Source organism: Aedes albopictus, chromosome 2 (assembly GCF_035046485.1).
Source record: "Aedes albopictus strain Foshan chromosome 2, AalbF5, whole genome shotgun sequence".
NCBI classification, from domain to species: Eukaryota; Metazoa; Arthropoda; class Insecta; order Diptera; family Culicidae; genus Aedes; species Aedes albopictus.
In genome coordinates, this window is record NC_085137.1 from 280,122,521 (window position 1) to 280,149,210 (window position 26,690).

A 26,690-nucleotide genomic window follows, 5' to 3' on the forward strand; every position below is an offset into this window, starting at 1 on the left:
TTATATATGTATACATTCTATGGGTAAAATTATGTGCCTATTTACTCACACCTCCATTGGTTTAAAAACATCCAGTTCCACTTTTTGGTGTCTTGAATTTGATAGATAAAGATCTATTCTGATTATCTGCGTTGAAAACCATTTGAAAATCCATTTGATTTTGTTATAGGGGCTGTCCATAAACCACGTGGTCATTTTTTTGGGACTTTCCAAACCCCACCCCCCCCCCCCCCCCCCGTGTGGTCATTAGTCCATACAATTTTTTTTATTTGTCCATACAAAATGGTCATTGGCCGAACCCCCCCTCATGACCACGTGGTTTATGGAGAGCCCCATACGAGGACGCGGTGTACAACTCAAAAGTCATGTATTTTTTTTCGGCAAATTTTGAGAATGTCAAATTATATTTTTTTTGATGCAGTGTTGCCAGATATCATATTTTTGAATATTAAAACTAAAAATCGATTTTTTTTTTAAATACGTATATTTTGATTTTAAATTTTTGATTTTGATTCCATCGTGTTTATCAGACGTTTTTCGATTGAAAAAGCTTAACTCACATTGGCTGTTACAAATATTTATTCCGCGTTTTATCCCTCCACTCTTTGGCTAGTCGTGGGGGAGGGAGCTTAAAAATAATAAAGCATGTAATCTGAAAGATATTCAAAACTCACCGGATGTGTTTAATAACTTTTAGCAAGACCCGATATTTTGATAAACATTTTTTCATCTGCCCCCTCAAAATGCAAATCCTGTCAAAGTTTTTTGAAAAAGGAGGGGGGGAGGAGGACAAAAAGTCAAAATGAAATTTGTATCAGCCTTAAACATACATTCAAGGGAATGTTTCTTTTGTATTCTAAATATGTAAGTATTGGAATAATTCACTACAGTATTGTTTATTAAACTACGCTTCACATCTAATACTTTACCGTATGTTTCTGCCGATCTACCTTTCAAAGGAAAAGAAATCTTTAGTTACGTTTTTGTAATGTTTACAATATTCCATACATTTCTTATGCGGTTTCTCGTTGGTTTGATTTTTGGACTACTGCAAAATTGAGTTGATGACAATTTTCTTATTAAATAGATTTAAGGTGGGAATCATATTATGGGTTTTATATCAAAAGTTCCAGATTAACTGTTACAAAAGCTTTGAAGATTGCAAACATCTAGTTTTGGTATTGATATCCAGATTTGGATTAATCAAAACCAGACTATTGGATTAGTGGTTTGGTTCGTTCGTGAATAATATTGTTTTAATTCGTCATTTGTTGCTATTTCCTTAATTTTTCGTGGCATGTGTTTGGTGTTGGTTGACACGCGTAGAAAATCATTCACAGTACTCATTTCATGTATGCTACAATCTTCTATTATTCAATTGTTTTGATGTAAAATTTTCACTCATTTCTTTGTTTATAAAACAGAATTAGTATATTCGCATTTAAAACAAATTTTTATTGCTGTAATACGGTTGTGAAATTTTTTTTTTGCTCTTTTATTTCGATTGTAATTTCAAGATTGACTCATTAAATTGTTAGTTCAATATAATATCTATCAAATATTCTGCTGGTTTGAAATCAACTCACCGAACATTCCTTGTAAAATTTGGTGGGATCCCGCTTGTTGGTGGACGTTGATTTTCAGCAAGATTTCTTGTCGTTTTGAAAGCCAAAAGTTTTCATTATTTGCACATGAACACATTTTCTTTGATTAATGATTACATGTGTGAGATGGCTATCGTTCTTCATTATTAATATATTTGTATTGTTTGGATATTTTTTTTTATCAACTGACGCACTATCATGAATGAAGATGTGAGATAAAGGTTGATTATAACCAAATTAAAATCTGGGAAAAATGTTCCCAATCCACTTTTTGAATGAATATATCTTTTCAACATTGGCAATGTAAGAGTTATAAATGAATTTATTTCTTGAATGCAAGAAAAAGCAATTAGGTGTACTGTCGTGCGGAGTGTCATTGGGCCAAAGCGGGGTGATATTGGGTCACTATTCCGCACGTATAGGATACTACGGCAATTGACCAATCCAAATTCCTGTGTGGTAGTGGTTTGTGTTCAGATTTCCCGTGTTAATCTATCTGTAAGAACTTTGTAAACATCTTTTGTTCTCACGTATATGGATAGGCTTGCAGTAGGTTTCGTGAAACTTTTTTTGGTCAACTCAATGCATATTGTGTGCTAAACTTGTAGAATACATAATTCTAAGGTACTTTGCATCCACCGTCTGACTTATATTGAATGCGTGGGATCGATGGACCAATGTCACCCCAAACGACGGTAACTGAAACTCAGAATAAATATCATTCAAACTATGCGTTACCGGTGCGAATAAAGTTTTTTTAATGATAAGAAATGACAAATTCAAATTGCAATATTGACGATTATCATTTCGATGATTAATTTAGCTGTCGTTAGTAATTACTATTATTTTTTCACTATAAATATACGGTATGATAGTTGGGGCATGTAAACATACAATATTTTGCATTTTATTCATTAATTTAGCTTACGAGACATTAAAATTCTGTTTTACATTTCTTCATTGTATGTTCCATTTTGTATTTTGTAAATATTTATTCCAAATAATCAACGTACGTAGAAAACAACTTGAACTATCAATAAAAATATTTGGCACGTAATAATGGATGCTCTTCTCGCAATAATATTTTATTTTTTTACTACATGCTAGAATATATGAGCATGGATTTTTGATTGAGAATAAGTGTTTATTTGTATTAATGAGCGCCAAACTACGTTTTTATTTGGGTATAATCATGCAATAATATTAATCTTTTGATCCAGAATGGAAAGAAGGTTTCAGCTAGAACGCTTTGAAATCTACAATATTTTCAAGTGGTCGTTTTATATAATTAATATTTTAATATAAACATATAACAAAAAAACAATGCCTTTATATAAAAAAAAAACAAAAAATCTTATAACACTTTTTTATTATTTAAATAACACGCATACCTAACAAAATATCATGCTTGTATTGCAAGTAATCTTTGATTAAAAAAATCTATATGTATATTTAGATACGCTCGGTGACATAAACTTTGCAGTTGGCCGGTGAGTTTGAACGTCGTACTGCGAATGGAATGATTATTCCAAGACCTGTTAGGACTACTCCGATCGAATTGATGATGATTCCTTCTTCAATGGTTTGTTGGTAGCTGTCCCTGACAAAATAAAGAAAAAAAAATGTAAAACGCGAGTCACATAATATACTGTCTTATTAAAACTTGCTCAAACATTAGTGTTCTGTCGTCCAATAAAATATTGCTTATCCATAGAAATCTTCCAACCTGGCGGAGTGAAGAACACGCAGAAGACATATTCCGCAAACGTCGAACTGCTACACACTTTAAAAAATATGCACACAACCTATCAACAAAAATAAATTGTTGAACATTTTAATTGTGTTTAATGGCGTTCAGCCGCACTTAAAAGTGCTGAAACTACACCTTATATAGTTTAAAAATAAGTTACATATTGTGGCACCAATTGTGATTACATAAACCATAAATAGAACAATTTGCATTATTTTTGAATTTTATGGCAACCAATTGAGTGAGTGCTTTTTAGCGTGAACCGAGCCCTTTTGACGTTCGCGGAACGACTGCGGCGGTCGAAACCACCGCAACCCCGTTGGATTTTTTCTGTTTTACCGCAATACTATTTTCTATTATTTTGCGTAGCCGGGCCCGTGGCGTAGTGGCTACACGTTTGCTTCATAAGCAGATGGTCATGGGTTCGATCCCAGCCCCGGCAATTTCGTCAGTTGCTCTTTTCCCCTGTGAACAACTGACACTGACCTCTTCTGAGCCCACGGCTCAAATGAACCCGGATCTGTCAGGATAAGCAACATAGGGCGGAATTAAAAGGTACGAAACTGATTACACTCATTCGAAGAACCCGGATATTTGGACATCGGCGAACGGCTTGGTGTGGTTTGTTTCGATTCAATCTGACATTTCTTTTATGCTGCTCACGCTGTCGATGCTGCCAGCTGATGGTGGCAAGGATGGAGGAGCATAGTCGGAGGGGTGCTCCAATGCGTTTTCGGAAGAATTCGTCGAGATAAAAAGTTTCCGTTATAAAAAATATAGAAAATTCTAGTTTAAAAGTTCAGCATTAAACCACAGACAAACAGACGTAACACCTTGAACGATTTTCATGGAAATCCATCGCCCAGTTCGAACTACCACCACCTGGTGGAAAAGTCTATAATTTTACAAGAACGCATTAAACGGCGATTCCTAACCAGCTCAAGCGAATTCCATTGGAATTCATCTTCGAAGTAAAGTCACAATACACCGGGCCAAGTAAAAATGGATGGGGTAAGAACGAGGGGCGATTCACTGTACTGCGTTACTGATTTGAAAATACACGAATGAAAAAAATACACAAAAATGCATCAGTACACGATAAATTGAAAAATGAAATAAAAATACGCCACATTCGAAAAAATACACCAATTCGGCACCAACATTTCAAAAGGGCGTAACTGCATTTGGAAGTAATACCTTCTTTCAAAGCTGTAGGTCGTACTGCCTCCCTTACACTCAAACCACCGTGGTTGTCGGAAAGAGGAGAGTTTTTCCCATCTGGTACTTGTTGTGAAAAACATGGAAATCATGACACATGATCCACAGCTTTAAAAGAAGGTGATGATTCCAAAAGCAGTTACGCCCATTTGAAATGTTGGTGTCGAATTCAAAATAAAAATGCAAAAATGCTCCAGTGCACGAAAAATGCAATAATAGTTCAATTTCGATTAAAATGCACAAATACGGTAGAATTCATTGTTCAATACACGAATTCGGGAAAAATACGTTGTTATTGTAAAATGACATGGAAAATTTAGCAGATGTTGATGTTTTCAAACACCGGGACTGGACGCCTGACGATTCCTGAAGCGGGGAAGGATCCAAACTTCCGGAACATTCCTGAGCACAATCCTTCAACAAACTCAACAAAGTAGCAAAAAAAGCAATTGTGTTGAGCTTATGCGAAGATTGCCGATCGTGATGCTGGAGGTAGAGTTTGCTAGTTTCCCGGATTACATACGACAGGAATCACTCCGGAGAATGATGGAAGGAAGGAAGAGGAATGCCTGCAGAGAGTATTCGGATATTTTATCCAAAGCAAGGGATAATGATAGTTTTCTCCCGAGATTGCTCCAAAGCAAGTCCAACGCATATTATTCCCTGTGAAATTCCATCGAGGATTAATTCCAGGTTAATTCCTGAGGAAATTCCTCCGAAGATTTCTCCAATTCTTTTTGTTTTGGTGTGAATGTCTTTCTTCTTGGAGGGAATTTCTACTAAATAAATTTCTCCGAAAGATTCTTTTAACAGTATTTTTTGTAGTAATTCCCTTGGTAATTCCTTTAAGAAGATTTTTTACAAAGATTGCCCCAAGAATCCCTTACGGAATTATTTTTTTTCTTTTCATTTCATTCACATTCGTTGAGATAGTCGGACCGGGATTTCCAGTTGTGCATTTAAGGTTATCCTCCACTAAAACTGCTGATGAAATTCTTTCCGGTGCCTATTCAGCTATTCCTCAAGATAATTTCAACGGTGTTGCTTCAAGAATTCGCAAGGCACTCAATCAGAATTATGTGAGGTGTATCCCCAGAAATTCTTTCAGTAATTTCCTCTAAAATTTCTCCATGAATTCCTTCTTCGATTCCTCTGGGAACTCCATCTTTCAGATTCTTTAGGAATTCCTTTTCAGATTCCTCTAGGAGATCCTTCCGGAAGTTCTTCCATAAGTTGTTTTAGAGATGCCTCCTGGGATTAATCCATGAAATCCTTCTGCAATTTTTCCTAGAAAAAAAAACTCGGGAAAGAATCAAGAGAAATTTGCGCATAAATCCTATAAGACATCCCAAACTCGTTCTCAGTAAGGATCTATTGAAGAAATTTCAAGAGAGGAATTCTGGAGGAGTCCCAGAATGCGCTTCTGGAGATGTCTGAACAGGAACTCTTGGAGGAATCCCTTAAAGAATACATGGAGAATACAGAAAGTATTTCTGTATGAATCGCATAATCAACTTTTGGACGAATCCGCGAAGGAACTACCGAAGACATTCTAGGCTAGATTCCAGGAGGAGCTGACGGGGGCATCACAACAGAAACTCTTGGAGGAATCTCAGAAAAAGTTCCAGGAGGTATCTGAGAAAAAATGCAGGAATCCCAAAAAGAACTAGAGAAGTCCTCAGTATCGGAGGAATCTCAAAATCGCTGCTCAAAATAAACTTTTCCTACTTCTTTGTTTCCTCGAATCTTCGGTCAGGAACGGTTGTCAGTTTTGTCAATAAATAATGTTTGGGATTTTGATAAAATGCAGCATATTGACATTGCCCCAATTGCAAAATGTGAAAATCGATTTAAAATACACAATTGTTCGAAAAATGCTCAATTATTGCATCAATACATATCAATTCCATTTTATTCAAAAAAGTGCAGAAAAATGCAAAAATACAAAAAATACAAATTAATGCACCAAAAATACACCAATTCGATTTTCAATACACAGGGCTGCATCGAAAATACATGAGTGAATCGCCCCTCGGGTAAGAAGAAACAGCGAATTAATAATAAGCAATTTGAATGTGATTTTTTTCTATGTTCGTCTGGGTTATCTGTAGTTTTATTTTATAAGACACTTTGGTCTTGATAAAACTTCATGCATTTTAATGGCTTCAATGATATGACTGCATAAAATGAAGTTTCATTTTCCCAAGTAAAATCCCTTCATTTTTGCAAAGTGTCAAACTCACAGAAACAGATTCAGTATGGGGAGAAATGTCACTTGTCCTTGCAGAGCGTGATAAAAACGAATTAAAAAGTCACCCGTACACTCGATACCTTCCAACCATATTCTATGTGTTATAACTGTTGCGCAAGCTGCGCAAAGCACCTCCGAGCCCATTATGCTTCTACCTTCAGCAACACTCAATGCAGGTTGTGTGGAACCAACAGAAAACGGATCAAATTGAATACCAATAGACTTAGTGCAGTAAGCGGTATAGACCCAACACAATTGCATATGTCTAGCTATACACTGAAAAAAAAAAATTCATGGTAAAATGAACTATCCAACCATTATTAAATTTACCATGCCTAAAAATAGTTACAATGACCATACTTTCAATAGTGAATACTATATTTTCCTTGTAATTACCATGGTTTGACAGCAAAGCGAATAGTAATAAAAACTATCAAATGTGGTTATCTTGATTGCGCTGTTCGTGGTTGCCAGGACCATGTTCATGTTTATCCAGTACTATTTTTATGTTTAGTTATACTATTTCTATGAATTAACGATTTCGGTGATTATCTCCGCCATTTTTTCAGTTAATTGTTTCCACGCAGTCAGTTCCACGAGAAAACATTTGTTTTATAAAACTGAGTGAGTTTTTACATTGTTTATGTTTGCTATTTTTAAGAGCCAACTAAGACATTCTTTCTACCATACCCCCAGTAAATCGACCAGTGATGTACCCACAAATTATTCTGCCTTTTCCATCAAGGCGGACATTGATTGCGGAAGTAGGCTAATGAAAAGCCAACTCTGAGAAACAAGACAAGAACAGAAGAAGGACGGGAAAAGTAAGTTACGGTTTTTTTTTCTGGAAATTCTACCAATCCTCCAGCATATATTCCATCATTCACAGGGTAGTTCACAGGTTAGCTACCGTTACCGATTGAACCGGAGTAACTGCTCCAGATCGAAGGAAACCCGAATCACTTCGAAGAAAATTAACAGAGAAATATTCAGTTATGGACATCCCTAAGCTCTACCCACGATCTACGGTCTCTACCATCGTGGATTAGATGCTGACCAGGCACTTGGCAAACCGCCATGAACACCAACACTTGGCGACAACGAACATCAACCCTTGGCGACAACGAACTTTGGACGACGAGCATACAGTTGCTGACAACGCAGTCAGCAATCCACCATGAGGACCGACCGTTGGCAACATCGAAGCCCCGAGCGACGCGTGTCAATGCCCCTGGAACGGCAACGGTCACCAATACTTCGATCGACGCAATCCAGGCCAACATCATTCGATGGCCTTTCGCTGATGCCAGCAAGATTCTCATCGAGCCCCACCGGAGGACGCAGGTGCGCCCTCAGCCCAGGTGGTCGAGGCCAGTCAGTAAGTAGGAAACCTTGAGTGCGAGCAGTTAGAAGTTCTAAGTGAAGTCTGATAGAAAAGTGTGGCCTTCAGCCGTAGGAAAGACTTATGTAGCAAGTTCTAAGTGAAGTCTGATAGAAAAGTGTAGCCTTCAGCCGTAGGAAAGACCTATGTAGCAAGTGAAAAGTGAATGATTTATAAAATTCGGGACTTAGTGTTCATAAGTGAAGAAAAAGATTTCTTTTTAAAAAGTCAGATGTGAAGTCCCGTACATTTGTGGCGCAGTCGTACGGAACACTCTACGTGCAGTGCTAGTTTTTGGAAGACAATCTAGTGACAAAACCCGATCCGTGGTAATTGGACAGTAGTGCGAAAACCGAAAATTAGTGTCGAATTGATGACATCGGACGTGCCGGTAACCAAGGACTAAAAGTGTAACTGACTTGTGCAGGATTCAGCATTAAGAGGACGTTTAGCCCAATCCGTGGCGAAGCAAGAAACTAGTGACTATCTCCAGCGATCATCAGGAACCAGGCTCTTGGAAACCATCCCTCAACCCGTAGGTGATTTGCGCCGCCCGACACGAAAACTGCATCGGTGGGTTTCAACCCTTTAAGAGTGTCGAACCGTGAGTAAACCTTTTTTTTCATCTCCTTCCCCGTTCATTTTTGTATGCCTAAATTCAACCCCTTACCAAAAGTTAGAGCCCTTAGATACCCCATTAGAAACATGGAACAAGCTAACCTTCAAGCTATTTTTGACCAAATTCAAAACTTGGAGCAACGGACTGGTGTTCTCCAAGAAGAAAATAATAATCTGCATCAGCAACAGCAACAGTTGCAACAACAACAGCGACAGGCTCCCATAGTGGAAGACCGCCGTACGGATTTCTTCAGAATTCCAGACCCCATCAGAATGATTCCATCGTTCGACGGGAATAAAAAACAGCTTAGTCATTGGCTAGATACTGCAAGACGAGCTTTAAATTTATGCCGACCACACGTCGCACCGGACTTATTTGCCGTGTACGAACAGGCGGTGATTAACAAGATCGAGGGCAAAGCCCGCGACATGATATGTGTAAATGGAAACCCTACCACCTTTGACGAGGTAGCGGATATTCTTCAGAGTGTTTATGGTGACCGCAATACGATCGCGACATACCAAACGCAGCTATGGTCACTGAAAATGACCGATTCTCTACATATCTACTACAAGCGAACTAAAGAAATTATGGTTAATATGAAATCCTTAGCAAAACAAAACCCGATGTACGTAAATCACTGGGATGCGATTAATCACTTTTTGGAACAGGAATGTTTGGCAGCATTCATCAACGGCCTGAGTAGACCTTACTTTGGCTATGCACAAACGGCACAACCCAGCGATTTGGAGGATGCATACGCATTCTTATGTAGGTTCCAAAATGCCGAGAAAACTAAATCTCAAACACAAGCTGCATTTGACCAACAGCCCCATTCCAACAAATACGTGAAACCTTCTAATAAACCTTTTAATAAACAATCAGACGCACAACCCTCAACACGTCACAGACCGCATTCCGACAGACAGAAAACGACACCGATGGAAATTGACCCATCACTACGCTCGAACAGAATTTATAATCACGATGTGGAACAGGAAAACGTAGACGAAACAGAGGACCATGATACTGACGTTGAAGACGAGGTTGACGAGCAAGGTGTAAATTTTCAAGTAGCCCTCGCTCAGGGATCGTCGACCTAAACGCGATTAACGGACTCCCCTACGTAATACTTAACATTTTCGGCAAAGACTCAAAAATTCTTGTTGACAGTGGATCAAACAAAAACTTCATCTCTCCCAGTCTAATCCCAAAATCAAAACAAGTAAAATGTAAAACTATCAAAATTTCAAATAGTTCAGGACGGCACGCTTCGGATAAAAAATTCATCACGACCATTTTTGGCCTCAAACAAAAAGTAACCTTCTATCTCCTTAACTTTCACAACTTTTTCGATGGAATTCTTGGATTTGAAACCCTTTCCGATTTCGAAGCGCTAATTGACGTGAACAACCAAAAAATAATCCTCCCACACAAGACTGTAGAAATGAAAATAAGGAAGTTGGGCCCATTGCAAATAACACTGACAGAAAATTCAACGACATGCATTAAACTCCCTGTTTCACAGAGTAATGGCAACGTTTATCTTCCAAACGATATAAAAATCGACAACGCAGTAGTACCTTCGGGCTTGTATCATGCTGAAAAAGGATTTGTGAACGCTCCGATAAGAAATTTTGGCAAACCTGTTACCTTTCATTGGACAAAGTCAGCAAAAACCATTCAAGTAACAGAAATAAACAATTTGAACTCTCATCAATCTTATCAAGCGCCTCACATATCCTCTTCTGAATTAGAAAAAATGATTAGAATCCAACACCTCAATATTGAAGAAAAATCGGCATTACTTAAAATCCTTTCAAAAAAATCAAAAATCCTTCATAACGAATCTGAAAAGTTGTCCTGCACTTCTGCAATTCAACATCGAATTAAAACTGTGGATGATATCCCAGTCCATACAAAAACATACCGGTATCCTCATGTCCACAAAGCCGAAGTGGAAAAACAAATCGACGAAATGTTGGAAGACGGTATAATTCAAAATTCTATCTCCCCCTGGACATCTCCAATCTGGATTGTCCCAAAAAAACTTGATGCCAGCGGAAAAAAGAAATGGCGTGTTGTAATAGACTATCGAAAATTAAATGAGAAGACAGTTAACGATAAATTCCCTATTCCGCGCATTGAGGAAATTCTGGACAGACTTGGTCGTAGTACTTACTTCACTACCCAGCCAACCATTAATCGTATAAGATGTTGCATAAGATGATAAACTGGAGGCCATATGCGTGCATGCCTCCATTTAGGCGCATGCAAAATGTACGCATATCGCCTCCACTTTAACATCTTATACAACATGTTATACGATCACTGGTTGACTGGGTACATTAGATCTAAAATCTGGATTTCACCAGATTGAGGTGCACCCAAAAGATAGGCCGAAAACAGCTTTCAGTACAGAAAAAGGACATTTCGAATTTGTCCGCATACCTTTCGGACTAAAAAACGCGCCAGCCACCTTTCAGCGCGTAATGAACCACATTCTTGGAAATCTAATTGGAAATTGTTGTCTGGTTTATCTAGATGATATAATTATATTTGGCAACTCGTTACAACAACACATTAGGGGGATTCACTTAACAGCGTAAACTGATTAAACTGATTAAACGTCGCGATCACCAAGGCAATCTTTGATTATTTCATTCGCAAAATCATGAAACATTTCAAATAAGCAGAAAATCATGGCTTACGCAGCAATTTAATCTGTTTAGTGAGTACCCCTATTGATAATTTGAATAAAGTTCTCAAAAGACTTGCTCAAGCTAATCTTAAGATTCAGCTCGACAAATGCGAGTTTTTACAAAGGCAATGCGAATTTTTAGGTCACATTGTAACTCAAGAAGGCATTAAACCAAATCCAAATAAAATTGACAAAATTATTAATTGGCCGATTCCGAAAACCGTCACTCAAATTAAAGGATTCCTGGGGTTACTTGGATACTACAGGAAATTTATTCGAGATTTTGCCAAATTAACAAAACCCCTAACCAAGTGTCTGAAAAAAGATTCGAAAATTGTTCACAACGAGGAATTCGTTAATTGCTTCAATGATTGTAAACAATTACTAACGAGCGATCCCATTCTTAAGTACCCCGATTTCGACAAAAAATTCATTCTAGTTACAGATGCAAGTGACTTTGCTTTAGGAGCCGTCTTGTCTCAGAAGTTTGAAGATGGCAAAGAACACCCCATTGCATATGCATCTAGAACATTGAATAGTGCTGAATGCAACTACTCGGCTACTGAAAAAGAATTGTTGGCCATTGTATGGGCAACAAAACACTTTAGGCCTTATATTTATGGGACCATTTTTGAAGTTCGAACGGACCACAAACCACTTGTTTGGCTCCGACAGAAAAATGATTTGAATAAGAGACTTCTTCATTGGAAGCTAGCTCTTGAGGAACTTGAATTCGAAATTAAATATAAGAAAGGTACCCTCAACGCGAATGCAGATGCACTCTCTCGGATTAATCCAGATCCAGAAAGTAATACGGAAGTAAACGCCAACTCTACAAGCACCGACGACATGACACAACACTCCGCAGACACCGACGATAACGATTTTATACCATCGACAGAAAGACCCCTTAACAGCTTTGCAAATCAGATTGTTTTAGAAGAAACAGACGAAGACAGCCGCGAATCCTTGACCCCATTTAAAAACTTCCACAGAATAACTATAAAGAAGGTACATTTTGGTCCAGCAGCCCTGATCAATATTCTTAAGGAATACGCTTCGACGAAATGCGCTAACGGTCTTTATTGTAGCGAAAGTATCCTTAATAGGTTGCAAACTATTTATAAAACTTACTTTTCAAGAGCAAAATCATTAAAAAATTTCTGGACACAAAGATTGTTAGAAGACGTAACAGATGAGCTTGAACAGGACCTGATCATCGAACGGCAACACAACGCGAATCACAGAGGTATCATTGAGACAAAGGCACACATCTCAAGAAGGTACTTTTTCCCAGGAATGAAGAGCAAAATTTCAAAGTTTATCAACATCTGCAAACTTTGTCAAAAGGCTAAGTATGAAAGGCGACCATATAAACAAAAATTACAATTAACAGCAACACCATCCAGGCCGTTGCAAATTGTTCATATGGATATATTCATAATCAGAAATAGAAATTATCTAACACTTTGTGATAAGTTCTCCAGACTAACAATGGCTGTCCCAATTAAAACACGGAATACTATACACATTCTAAGAGCACTAACCCACTTCTTCGCTAACGTTGGAAAACCTTCCTTTCTCGTCATGGATCAGGAAGCATCATTTACCTCAACAACAGTTAAAGAATTTCTTGAGGAAAACGATGTAGAGTACCATTATACGAGTGTTGGACAATCCTCTTCGAATGGTACTGTGGAAATCGTCCATAGGACTATTAGAGAATTGCACAACATCTTAAGTATGAAGGATTCAACTAAAGATTTGTCTGAAACGGCAAAAATTAATCTTGCAGTTTCCATATATAATGACTCAATACACTCTCAAACAAAGTTAACTCCAAAAGAGTTATTTTTTGGCTTCAGAAACGAGGACCCTGTCCCCGAAGATCTCGATGAAAGAATAAGACTGAAAGAGGAATTTTACAGGATTTTGTCTCAAAAACAATTAGAGAAAAAACGTTCAGACTTAGAAAAACTGAACATAAACAGTGAAGATCCTGAAAACTTCCTTTCAAATGAAACGATCTTCGAAAGAAAAAGGAATAACTTGAAGCACCAAGAGAAGTATAGAGAAATACAAGTCAAAGATAATTTAGAGTCAAATATAATCGACGAGAATGGGAGAAAAGTCCACAAAACAAAATTAAAACGTAAACGTAAAACTTAATTTCGACGTAGAACTAATTGCACCTTTTTTGTCTTCTTTCCCTTCTTCTCCTGTCATTTCAGCTCGAAGATGACACACAAACACCCGATACTTTTTTGTCTTACAATTATGATGTTTTTCAATCCTATTTACTCTGCTTACTTGGAAATCCTTGAACTTAATGAAAATCCCGGTATAGTTGCGTTCAAGACTAATTCAGTCTTTATAAAAGAAGGATCTCACACACTATTCCATAGATTTAATTTATTTTCCTTTACCGTCGTTCTCAAGCAGTATGAATTCATTATTTTGAGCATTGAAGAAAACCCAAAGATAGCAGAACTAGTTAAAATTCTTAAACAAAAGCAGAGTCAGGCTTATTTTATCCTTGAAAATTTAACCGCTAGAAGTAGAAAAACAAAACGATCTCTTAATTTTCTTGGGTCTACCTTAAAAATGATTACAGGGAATCTCGATAATGAAGATTTGTTAAAAATAGAAAACCAACTTGAAATTCTTAAAAATTCAAATAACCTTTTAGTAACAGAGAATAATGAACAAATTCAAATTAAAAATTGTTTGAGGAAAGGATTAACAATATTACTAAACAAGCTTATAAACAGTCTAGGGAAATAGATAGCATCATTAAACAGACAAGACTGAGCTTAGACAGACCTGTCGAATGGGAACATCTCCTGCACCTACACAACATCATCTTCAACATCGACATGATCAACCAGCAGCTGTCTACAATTTTCGAGGCCATTCAGTTGTCCAAGTTGGGTTTAATTTCAAAGGCTTTCTTACAACCATCAGAGCTAGAATTTGCAACGAATCTGTTGGAGTCACAAGGCGTTGTGATTAACAGCTATGACCAAGTTTATGAGTTTTTGGAACCCATAGCATTCCACAATAACTCAGACGTAATCCTTCTCATAAAAATTCCTAAATTCAGGCAAGGAGAGTTTGTGCAGCTCCAAATAGAAGCCATTCCACGACAGTTTAAAATCATACCGATAAATGCAACAAAAGCCATTGTTGGTAACAATGAGTCTTACCTAATTTCCCATCCATGCATGAACATCGAGCATAGCATCATCTGCGACGTCCAGAACTTGTTTAACACTTCAAATGACGGATGCTTACATGAGTTACTAAGAGGAAATACGGGTAACTGTACCTTCATTAGATCTCCAATGAAACCTGACACAAAGGAAATCGAGAATCTCGGACTGTTAGTTAAAAACTCTGTTGATCCGACTTCGATGCAAAACAGTTGTGGATATGGTCCGAGGAATTTAACAGGAACGTTTCTCATATCATTTAGAGATTGTTCCATCACCCTCAACGGAAAAACCTTTACCAGCAAAACATTCAGAGGAGAATCCAAACCTGTCATCTTACCCCTACATTCAGTTAGCGTAGATGAGTCACAGACAGAACCAGAATCCATTGACTATATGGAACAACTGCACATTAGGAATCGTCATAAGCTGGAGCACTTAGAAACAGCAAACAAAAGGACTAAAGTGCTCAACATAGTAGGAATAGTTCTCATCACATGCTTCGTAGCAGTAATTTTCGCTTTTCTTACGAGAGAAGTTCGTAAACTCAAAATGAAGCTGACAATACGGATCCCTGCAAACAATGCGTTGGAAAGCTCTCAAACAATATTGAACCGAGACGGTTCAAACTAAGGCGGGGGAAGTTATGGACATCCCTAAGCTCTACCCACAATCTACGGTCTCTACCATCGTGGACTAGATGCTGACCAGGCACTTGGCAAACCGCCATGAACACCAACACTTGGCGACAACAAACATCAACCCTTGGCGACAACGAACTTTGGACGACGAGCATACAGTTGCTGACAACGCAGTCAGCAATCCACCATGAGGACCGACCGTTGGCAACATCGAAGCCCCGAGCGACGCGTGTCAATGCCCCTGGAACGGCAACGGTCACCAATACTTCGATCGACGCAATCCAGGCCAACATCATCCGATGGCCTTTCGCTGATGCCAGCAAGATTCTCATCGAGCCCCACCGGAGGACGCAGGTGCGCCCTCAGCCCAGGTGGTCGAGGCCAGTCAGTAAGTAGGAAACCTTGAGTGCGAGCAGTTAGAAGTTCTAAGTGAAGTCTGATAGAAAAGTGTGGCCTTCAGCCGTAGGAAAGACTTATGTAGCAAGTTCTAAGTGAAGTCTGATAGAAAAGTGTGGCCTTCAGCCGTAGGAAAGACCTATGTAGCAAGTGAAAAGTGAATGATTAATAAAATTCGGGACTTAGTGTTCATAAGTGAAGAAAAAGATTTCACGCAGAAAAAAGCATGGTAAAATCAAAAATATTTCAGGTAAACTCAAATAAATTGTCAATTTGTTCTGCACTGAAAAAAAGGACATAGTAATTTTGACCAAACCAAGGGTTAAACTAAAACACTTTTACCACTTGATTTTGGTAGACCATAATTTATATTTGAAATTACTATGTGCAGGGTTTACTTTACCATGTTGCAGCTTGTTTACATATTATGGTATTTTTAAACCAAATATATTGTCCATTTTACCATGCGCGACATAAACAGCATAGTACATATGACCATCGCATTTTGGTTCAGATTACCATGCGCATAGTTCAACGAGCAGTACCCCCTCTTCTGTTTACATTTCCAAACATTGCATGAAAAAACATGTTATTAGTTTTATGTTTTATTATTTATTAAATTAAATTAAATAAATAGCTCATAAACATTACTAAATACAATGGTTTGATCTTTCAAAATAAAATACATAGCTTATTTTCCCAGACGAGGCATTTGGTGTGGCGTGGGTTTCTGGAACTGTGGAAGGATCCAACATCCGAATGATTTCTGCAGCAATGCGTCTTTTCCATCCGATTTCAAACTGTTACTTGATGATTTTCAGCTTATTCGCAACGGATCTGAACTGGTTCCGGTGCCATTTTCGGTAATTGGTGACCACGGTCGGTTGGTGGCGGCAAATCAGAAAACACTTCCGGTCCTCTTATCGTCCATTCCTCACCAGCATTGCCTGCACCGTTTCCTCCAGCCACTCTCGGATCATAGTTTTTAGTTCTTCACCCACTCCACTGACTTCTGTATGGTTCTTGGGGAATGGCCTAAGTATGGTTGACTAAATTCGAGGCAGTAGCGGTCATATTGGTTCCATCTGCGCGTGTTTCAGGAGGTTCTCCTTCAGGCCGCCGCATAGCAAGTGGTGTGGTCTGGTTCCATTCCTGCGGCTTCTGCTGATCCTGATCTTTGTCCTGATAAACAGATTTGGTTAGTGTTAGTTAATATTGAATTTTAATTTAAGAATAAATCACTAGAATTTTTTTTATCAAAGTCTTCTAGTGCTTTAGTTGTTATGTTTACCTGATACGGTCAAACGGTCAAACTTAAAAAATGACGGATTTTATAATTATTTACAATATTATCTGGTTTCCATCGTTGATTCACGATAAAAAATCGAATAATGTTCCGGTGATTACCAACTTTGCTTTAATAAATCTGGTCTTGAATGCGATAAAGATGGTGAACGCAAATGACACACAGTGGACAAAAGAACGAGCCAAAACATCTGCATATTTGCAACAACTATGATGCGTTGTAAGCTCGAAAATTTTAAAAGTTTGGGCTACCATTTTTTGAGTCAATATTACTATGTCTGCTCGACGAGTGGTAAAAAATGAATAGTATTGTTGAATATGTATATTGTGAATCTCACCATGTTACAGCTACCATGTCGCATGGTAATTCCCACTGGTTTGTGGTAGGTGTAAAGAAATTTTTGGTTGGGTTTACGATATTTGGAAATGGTAAAATTAAGCACAATGCCGTGGTTCGCATTACTATGCTTTTTTTTTCAGTGTGGCAACAAAAATAAAACTGTTTGGAGCAAATCGAACGTCACATTTGAAGCAAATTCAATCCATTTTTGAAACAAACATGTATCTTCTGACTGGTTATGTTAGAAACAAATGTAAACATTTTTGTTTTTTTTGTGGCAGGTCGGCCCTACGGAAATATTTGTTTTCCAATCAAATTTACAGCATTATTTCCTTCTGTAGGAAAATCCACTTCCCGCGTGGCACTTTCAATGCCAACATCATGTAGATAACATACGCTCCCGAAATCAATGGGATTTCGTGGAAACTTTTGGTGAAACTTGCCTTTTTTGCAAGAGGAAATCTTGTTGGGTGATGCAGCTGGAACTTGAGAGTTTTGTTTATGTTCTCGACGGCGGAACGGGGGGCTCTTCAATGGGTATTGGAGAAATCAATATGTAATTGAGTTTGTTTTAAAAATTAATATTTTAGTTTTAAATATTTTATCAGTTTACTGAATAAACATGAATATTTTTGTTTCAAACGAACGAAATTTGTCTCCGTGTTCTTTTTAAAAAGTCAGATGTGAAGTCCCGTACATTTGTATTCACTCTGCGGAAGACTCCCCATACGCGGAAGGACGACGGTGCTGTTTTCCTGATTCCTTCGCCGCTTGATAAACCAGTCACGCCACTCGGAACTTCCGAATTGAACCGCACGAAGCTGTTGCCGACTGCGACGAATTGCTCCGTCACCGCAACCTTCAAGTTACGTTCAGCAGCTAAAACTCCTGGACGAAGTCATCACTTTACAGCTGGACATCCACCAGAAACCTAAAAGTAAACCATCAGCGGCGGAAATGCAAGCCTTGCAGCCGGAGAAAAGGAACATCATCGAGAAACTGGCCAGAAAGGAAGCTTGTCCCCCGAGGACATCCATCGTATCGAAAAAATGTGTATCTTTTGTTAATATGTTCACTTTATAGGAAACGAATAACAATAAATCCAACAGATTTCATTTTTTTTTCAATTTTCATCAATGTAAACAGCAAAGATGACACTACCATGCAACCTCATACATAGTAACTAAAACCCTAGTGCCATGGTCAACCGTACTATGCGGTTCATCATGCGCATAGTAAAATGAACTATAGAGTGAGGTTCAAAGCTACCATGGAATGTAAATAAAAAGCGATATGGTAAATTGAACCCTGCACATGGTAGTTTCAAGAATGAAACATGGTCTACCAAAATCAAGTAGTAAAAGTGCTTTAATTTGACCCTCCATTTGGTCAGCGTTACTATGCCAGTTTTTTTCAGAAAAAAATATGGTAAAGTTAATAATTCAACCATATTTAATTTTACCATGCCTAAAAATAGTCGTATAGAACATGTTAGGGCCCATATAGCCGAGGCGGTAAACGCACGGGTATTCAGCATGACCATGCTGAGGGTGACGGGTTCGATTCCCGGTCGGTCCAGGATCTTTTCGTAAAGGAAATTTCCTTGACTTCCTTGGGCATACACTGAAAAAAAAAGCATAGTAATGCGAACCACGGCATTGTGCTTAATTTTACCATTTCCAAATATCGTAAACCCAACCAAAAATTTCTTTACACCTACCACAAACCAGTGGGAATTACCATGCGACATGGTAGCTGTAACATGGTGAGATTCACAATATACATATTCAACAATACTATTCATTTTTTACCACTCGTCGAGCAGACATAGTAATATTGACTCAAAAAATGGTAGCCCAAACTTTTAAAATTTTCGAGCTTACAACGCATCATAGTTGTTGCAAATATGCAGATGTTTTGGCTCGTTCTTTTGTCCACTGTGTGTCATTTGCGTTCACCATCTTTATCGCATTCAAGACCAGATTTATTAAAGCAAAGTTGGTAATCACCGGAACATTATTCGATTTTTTATCGTGAATCAACGATGGAAACCAGATAATATTGTAAATAATTATAAAATCCGTCATTTTTTAAGTTTGACCGTTTGACCGTATCAGGTAAACATAACAACTAAAGCACTAGAAGACTTTGATAAAAAAAATTCTAGTGATTTATTCTTAAATTAAAATTCAATATTAACTAACACTAACCAAATCTGTTTATCAGGACAAAGATCAGGATCAGCAGAAGCCGCAGGAATGGAACCAGACCACACCACTTGCTATGCGGCGGCCTGAAGGAGAACCTCCTGAAACACGCGCAGATGGAACCAATATGACCGCTACTGCCTCGAATTTAGTCAACCATACTTAGGCCATTCCCCAAGAACCATACAGAAGTCAGTGGAGTGGGTGAAGAACTAAAAACTATGATCCGAGAGTGGCTGGAGGAAACGGTGCAGGCAATGCTGGTGAGGAATGGACGATAAGAGGACCGGAAGTGTTTTCTGATTTGCCGCCACCAACCGACCGTGGTCACCAATTACCGAAAATGGCACCGGAACCAGTTCAGATCCGTTGCGAATAAGCTGAAAATCATCAAGTAACAGTTTGAAATCGGATGGAAAAGACGCATTGCTGCAGAAATCATTCGGATGTTGGATCCTTCCACAGTTCCAGAAACCCACGCCACACCAAATGCCTCGTCTGGGAAAATAAGCTATGTATTTTATTTTGAAAGATCAAACCATTGTATTTAGTAATGTTTATGAGCTATTTATTTAATTTAATTTAATAAATAATAAAACATAAAACTAATAACATGTTTTTTCATGCAATGTTTGGAAATGTAAACAGAAGAGGGGGTACTGCTCGTTGAACTATGCGCATGGTAATCTGAACCAAAATGCGATGGTCATATGTACTATGCTGTTTATGTCGCGCATGGTAAAATGGACAATATATTTGGTTTAAAAATACCATAATATGTAAACAAGCTGCAACATGGTAAAGTAAACCCTGCACATAGTAATTTCAAATATAAATTATGGTCTACCAAAATCAAGTGGTAAAAGTGTTTTAGTTTAACCCTTGGTTTGGTCAAAATTACTATGTCCTTTTTTTCAGTGTAGAGTATCTTCGTGCCTGCCACACGATATACACATGCAAAATGGTCATTGGCAGAGGAAGCTCTCAGTTAATAACTGTGGAAGTGCTCATAGAACACTAAGCTGAGAAGCAGGCTTTGTCCCAGTGAGGACGTTACGCCAAGAAGAGGAGAGGAGGAGAGAACATGTTATTAGTAATGGCTACTATGTTTTCCTTGCAATTACCATGGTTTGACGATCAAGCGCATAGTAATCAATACTATGTGGTTATCTTGATAACGCTGTTCGTGATTGTCAGAACCATGCAATGACAAAAAATGATCACACATTTTGTTGTGTTTACTACATTATAGTTGATATTGCCATGACTTAGTGACACGACACATGGTAATCTTAACTACATGTTTTAGTCAAAATATCCTCAACACATCATCACGCGCCGCAAGTCTTGACTTGTTTTTTGATTGAACTGCAAGGTTTACTAGCTAAAACCGAGAATAGAATCATAGACCAATTTTATGGAACTGTGAAAAATCATGGTAAGTCATCATTAACTTATCCGGGTAACAATCCGGAGCATCCGGAAGTTTCGCCACCTCTCATGGCACCGATTCCAACAACAAACAAACCACTTTAGGTTTCCGTACATTAGTTATCGATATCACCGTTTTCAGATGAACCCAAATGTTCCCATCAGTATTTCGGATACCACTTTCCGAGGCGAAATCTAGGTACTTCAAAATTGACCGAATCTCCGCTTCCACCGGTGGCAACCGAAGCTATTCGCCAGTATGAATGATCCCCTCTTTTCATTTCATACGCAATGGTATACCATAAAGCAGATCCAGAAGCATGTAATCCGCCAAAGCATAAAGCTCCTGCAGTGGTTCCTGCCCAGAGAGAGTTCTGCAGGGAGGATGTTCTCGCACATGCACATAATTGCTTGGCCAGCTAGGAAGATACCCTTGGAACCCCCTTATACAAGCGGTTTACCCGTCTATTTTTTCCCCTCGGAAAACCTTCTTTCGCCTGTACTGTATCCAGCACAAGATCCCGAACAACGTCGCTCAACAGACAGCCTTCCCGCAGAACTACTGTCTGAATCCGGACATAATTCTGAGGTCGGCGTCGGTGGTGTAGTGGTAAGCGTGGTTGCCTCTCACCCCAGTCGGTCGGGGTTCAATTCCCGTCGACGCCGATGGGATTTTCTGAGACATAAAATCCGTGATCACGTCTTCCCTCGGATAGGAAGTAAAGCCGTACGTCCCGGTTGATGGGTTCGATATGTAGGGTCCTCAGGTGTGGTGGGTGTCTCCCTGGGGCGTCGGAATTTAAGGCTTAGCTCCTAGACCCAGCCGACGTAAAACACAACTGGCGCCGAACGGTGCTACTTGGCCAGAAAAAAGAAGAAGAAGAAGAAGAAGAAGGACATAATTCTGCAGCTGGATCCTCATAAAACACGCCTTTTCCCATCTTCACATCTGTGGCAATCTCCGCCTCGACCGTATGCCCAAAATAAGGTGTCTAAGTTTGTTATTATATAAGTATATGAATGTTAATATTTGAAATCAATAAATTCAATTAAATTCGTTTCTCTGCTTTTTTTTCCTCGACGTAAACAATAATGATGACACCACCGTTTAACCACAATTATTAATTGAAACCATGTTACGATGGTCATGTATACTATGCAGTTTACCGTGCGCATAGTAAAACTGACTACGAAATGTGATTTAAAAACACTACCTATGGATTGTAAACGAAAAGCAACATAGTAAGTTGAACCATGCACATTAGTATGGGACACGCTTGTATGAAAAAAATAAATCCTCGCTCCAGTCGACTTTTTTGATTTTATTTAGGTCCCACATGAACTGTACAAAATTTCAGCGTAATCGGTGAAACTATAATTTAGCGCAAGCAATTCAAAGTTTTCATAGGATTTACTATGGGAAAAGTTGCACTTTAAAACAAAAAATCCCAGAGGTCGCCCTTTGTCTCCTTGATTCAAATCGATTAATGCTTCTTGTAGATAAATCATTTATAAAACTTTCCTTCGAAGACCGCAAACCGATTGGATGCTTGTGGAAAAAGTTATTGATTTATTACCGATTAGTGATCCAACGAACGGCTTTTTGTTTTGTTTTGTCAGCAGCACTGCTGCTGCCGTTGTTGCATGCGGTGGCGGGAGGCATCACCACCCCCAGAAACAGCAGCAACCAAGGCAGCCTGGACCTGGAGCGAGAATTTGATGTTTGTCCCATACTAATGCACATGGTAATTTCAAGCAAAAATTATGGTCTACCAAAATCAAGTAGTAAAGGTGTTTTAATTTGACCCTCGATACAGTCACAATTACCATGTCCCTTTTTTCAGTGACATCTACTCTCTTGCTCCATATACTTTGGGAGTTACACGCACACTAGCGCCACGAACGACTTCAGGGAACAACATCATGAATGAGTGTGCGTGCGATACTACAATTTACATGTACGTATTAGCATGTACACGCACACAATCATGTTTTAATGTTCCTGTGAATCGTACAGGGCGTTCCAACCATGTCGCCTGCGACAGGGTGGGAGCTGTCTGTCTTGTTATTAGCCGTCTTCGCAACAACCCAACAACTAAACACTACTAAACACAATACTCAATGAAAACTAAACGAAATGACAGACTTACGTGCCGACCGAAAGAAACTTGAGACGCATTTGCAATTATTACAAAAGGATAAAGGACAGTTTATTGCAAAACATATGTTGTATTAGATCAGTATTATGTGAGCTTTCAATTCATACATTCACTTTGAAGATCTAAATTACAGATGGGAAATAAATTCAATTTGATTGTGTATCCGACCTTATTGAACACCGTGTAGATGCGCGATGAATTTCTCTCTCAGCGTAAGTTATTTAAATATTTTGAAACATCTTCGAAGACAACATTTCAATTTAACAAACTATTCCGAGTTATACATTTTTGAATAAGAAAATTGGCTTCAACAAGAAACACATTTTCGGATAGTAGCTTATACACGGGTAAAGTTTCATTTGAATTAAAAAAGGTAGCGTCTGTCTGCGAAATTCGTGCGTTGAGTAAAAAATGCCCCATGATACGGTTAAGAACGGCACATCCATTTAAGCTCCTGATCTGACCCACACCTATCTTCTTTCCAGAAGAATAAACAACTTTCGTCCAATTATTCTTTTTTAAAGACTTTAGTAGCAAATTTTACTTACCCTAACTCGAAATGCGCCTTTTGCGTCAAACCAGTAACTGCTGTGGCGACAGCCAACATGAATGTGGCAACTCCAAAACTTGCATGAATCGGTACCATAGTTGATCGGAACTTATATGTTGCGTTTTCACAACATAGTAGAATGAGGAAGCTAAAACATTATTAAATGTGTTTTTATTTAAATTTTGGCAATTGAAATATTTTGTTTGATTGTGGAAGTATTGCACATTACCTAAAAAATCCTAATACAAATTGTAATGCAAACAATCCCATAGTGATGCAGCCGAGCCATGAGTGCAATGAGTAGAAGTTGGGCGTTTGAGTTTGGTTGTGAGAGTCCCAAACGGCTAGAAAGCCAATAACGATGCACGGAATAGAACAAGCATGGAAAAATGTGTGACACAATTTTACAATCAAATGTGAACAGCAACGGCAAATGCGGTATAATAAAATGGCTGTAATGAGAGACATGAAATATTAGCGGGAAAAGAATTAAGTTATGATCATCTCATAACGCTTACAAAATCCGGAGAGTGTGATGTAACCGCCAACCATTAGAACTGGATGCAGATTGAACTGTAGCTTTGGGTCATCCATATTGAAACCTTTTCGATAGTATATCACCCAGAATATGGTCAGCACGGATGCAGCGATCAGGAGTATCGAAGATACCACAACTACAAGAATGTATTCGAACCATGCTCCACAATCCCATACCCGGTCGTCGTCATCGTCATAGCGCCTGTAAGTTTGAAGTGAAAATAAGATTAGTTATTTTAATCATTCATTATATAATACATAATATTAATTTTTATTAACATATTTTTTCTATCGTTATATAGTTTCTAACTATTGTATAGTTTAAGAAATCACTTCCATAATCAGGTATGGAAGAGGCGGAGAATTCCATGATAATATGTAAGAAAAATCAAAATTTTCATCTTGAAAATCGCGAGACAAATCCTTAGAAACAGAGGGAATATAGTAAAAATAACACGGCCTCCCGTATTATCTTTACGAGACTACACATAGAACATTTTATTTGCATTGAGGGTGGAAATTTCCATAGCAAAAAGTTCCTGGGTTGGCTGGGAATCGCACTCGTTCAGGGGATCCGCAAGCGGAAAGGTACTGCTCATCTTTTGCGAGTGTGCTAGTGTCGACTGGCAACGCAACCTGGGTCTGGTCGAATAGATAAGTGCACTGATGAACTGAATTCATCGTGGTTCGAGAATTTTGACACTAGAGCAGGGCCATTCCCAATCAGAATTTTTTGGTGAGTAACGTTGACCTTTTATAAAGTAGGTATCTGCCTCTGGCTTCTGATATTAGCGCGACAATCACTAATCATAACAGCGTCACCAAATTTAAAAGTATATAATTCCATTATATAGGGCCCATATAGCCGAGGCGGTAAACGCACGGGTATTCAGCATGACCATGCTGAGGGTGACGGGTTCCATTCCCGGTCGGTCCAGGATCTTTTCGTAAAGGAAATTTCCTTGACTTCCTTGGGCATAGAGTATCTTCGTGCCTGCCACGCAATATACGCATGCAAACTGGTCATAGGCAGAGGAAGCTCTCAGTTAATAACTGTGGAAGTGCTTATAGAACACTAAGCTGAGAAGCAGGCTTTGTCCCAATGAGGACGTTACGCCAAGAAGAGAGAGAGAGAGAGAATTCCATTATATGGGGTTTGACAGCAAGAACACTCATTCCACTGAGCCACTCTTGCCGTTTGTCACAAATACATTCAAAAACATCTGTCACGTCGCGAAATCCACGTGCTTTTGTTTTTGGCGGGAACACTTTTTCTTTTGTTTTGCCTTGCGACTGTCATGCGGCGGTATGCCTTGCGAGCGTACGACCGCCGCAGAACTCTAATAAAAGATAAGCGCGACAATATCATCACATCCTTGCATATTCTCGTAACGGAGAATATGGACGTGGCTGGCTATGGAAGCTCTCATGTCATTTTTACTCCAACTTCTGATTGGATAGCTGTTCCTTTCAAAATAGCATTCCGTAAGCAATGGACTACCCGCTTGGCGCACACCCACAGTTGATCAGCAGGAGTAAATCCATTTTATTTTGTATGGTGAAAAGCATCTAAACTTGAATTACTTGAAATAGAAAGCTTTTCCTGAAAAAATATTTGGTAGGCTTAATAGTAGTCACCATAGTGCACAACCACTACCAAATATTTTTTCGAATACATAATGTATTTCCACTTCGATAAATTTGCCTTTAGATGGTATTCGCCATACAATATTTGTGCGATTTACTTTTAGCTATTTTTCGCGCATAGAAGCTAGCGCCACATTGGTCGATGCGGAGAGTAGGAAAACAGCCGATGTAGTTAATTCATTGGAATATAGAAGTATTAAGATATAACATGACGGGATGGTAACAGAAGGCTGCACAGTGTTCGAAATCGATGATTTTGCGATCAAAATTTAATAACTTTTTTTAGGTTGGTTCTAGAGGTTTGGCGTGTTCTACAAAGTTTTTCTGCATGTTAAAAGGCATCTTTTGATAAAATGTTTTTAATGATTAATCCCCTTAGAAGTGAGATAAAAAAATACTTTTTTTTTAATTTTTTTTAGAGGTTTGACGTCTTTGGCAAAGTTATAGCCCATAATAAGAGAAAATTGTTTGTAGAACATGTCAAAGCTCCACCTCTTACGGTTTTTGAGATATGGGTCGTTTTGTGCGAAGTACCTCTAAAACTAGTTTTTTCAGTGTGGCTTCAACAGATGCAATCCTACAGTTTTGTGACCTTCTACAAACTTGTTCAGGACATCAAAATACACATTTCTTTCGAAGATGTAAAGTCATTAGATCTTAAAACAAAAAAGTTATATGCAAATTTGTCATATTTTAAGGTTTACTTTCACCTTAATTAACTATTTCCGGCGCAAAATGGCG

General features: G+C 38.5%; 2 protein-coding genes and 1 long non-coding RNA gene across 10 annotated transcripts in view; 2 read left to right on the plus strand and 1 right to left on the minus strand.

The window, feature by feature from the left end:
• Positions 1–880: 880 nt before the first annotated feature.
• The window catches only part of LOC109407033 (plasma membrane ascorbate-dependent reductase CYBRD1), a 188,007-nt gene continuing 162,197 nt past the window's right edge, over positions 881–26,690 (minus strand). For all 8 annotated transcript variants that reach the window (XM_062851894.1, XM_029873167.2, XM_029873168.2 and 5 more), the window contains 4 exons: positions 24,284–24,504; positions 23,995–24,217; positions 23,764–23,913; positions 881–3,204 (listed from right to left, as the gene is read on the minus strand). In XM_062851894.1, coding sequence (XP_062707878.1) covers positions 3,057–3,204; positions 23,764–23,913; positions 23,995–24,217; positions 24,284–24,504 — 742 coding nt within the window. In that variant the 3' untranslated portion in view covers positions 881–3,056. The remainder of the gene's footprint in view (positions 3,205–23,763; positions 23,914–23,994; positions 24,218–24,283; positions 24,505–26,690) is intronic.
• Positions 8,667–15,873, plus strand: LOC134288133 (uncharacterized). The gene is made up of 2 exons (XM_062851890.1): positions 8,667–8,808; positions 13,756–15,873. Exon 2 carries the CDS (start codon positions 14,401–14,403, stop codon positions 15,367–15,369), a length of 969 nt encoding a protein of 322 aa, XP_062707874.1. The 5' UTR covers positions 8,667–8,808; positions 13,756–14,400; the 3' UTR covers positions 15,370–15,873.
• Positions 20,540–22,114, plus strand: LOC134288134 (uncharacterized). The gene is made up of 2 exons (XR_009997765.1): positions 20,540–21,063; positions 21,199–22,114. It is a non-coding gene; the product is annotated as an uncharacterized LOC134288134 (long non-coding RNA).

Bases quoted from the DNA above. Each gene is read 5' to 3' on its own strand.
- LOC134288133 (XM_062851890.1), top strand. From the start codon at position 14,401: ATGATCAACCAGCAGCTGTCTACAATTTTCGAGGCCATTCAGTTGTCC.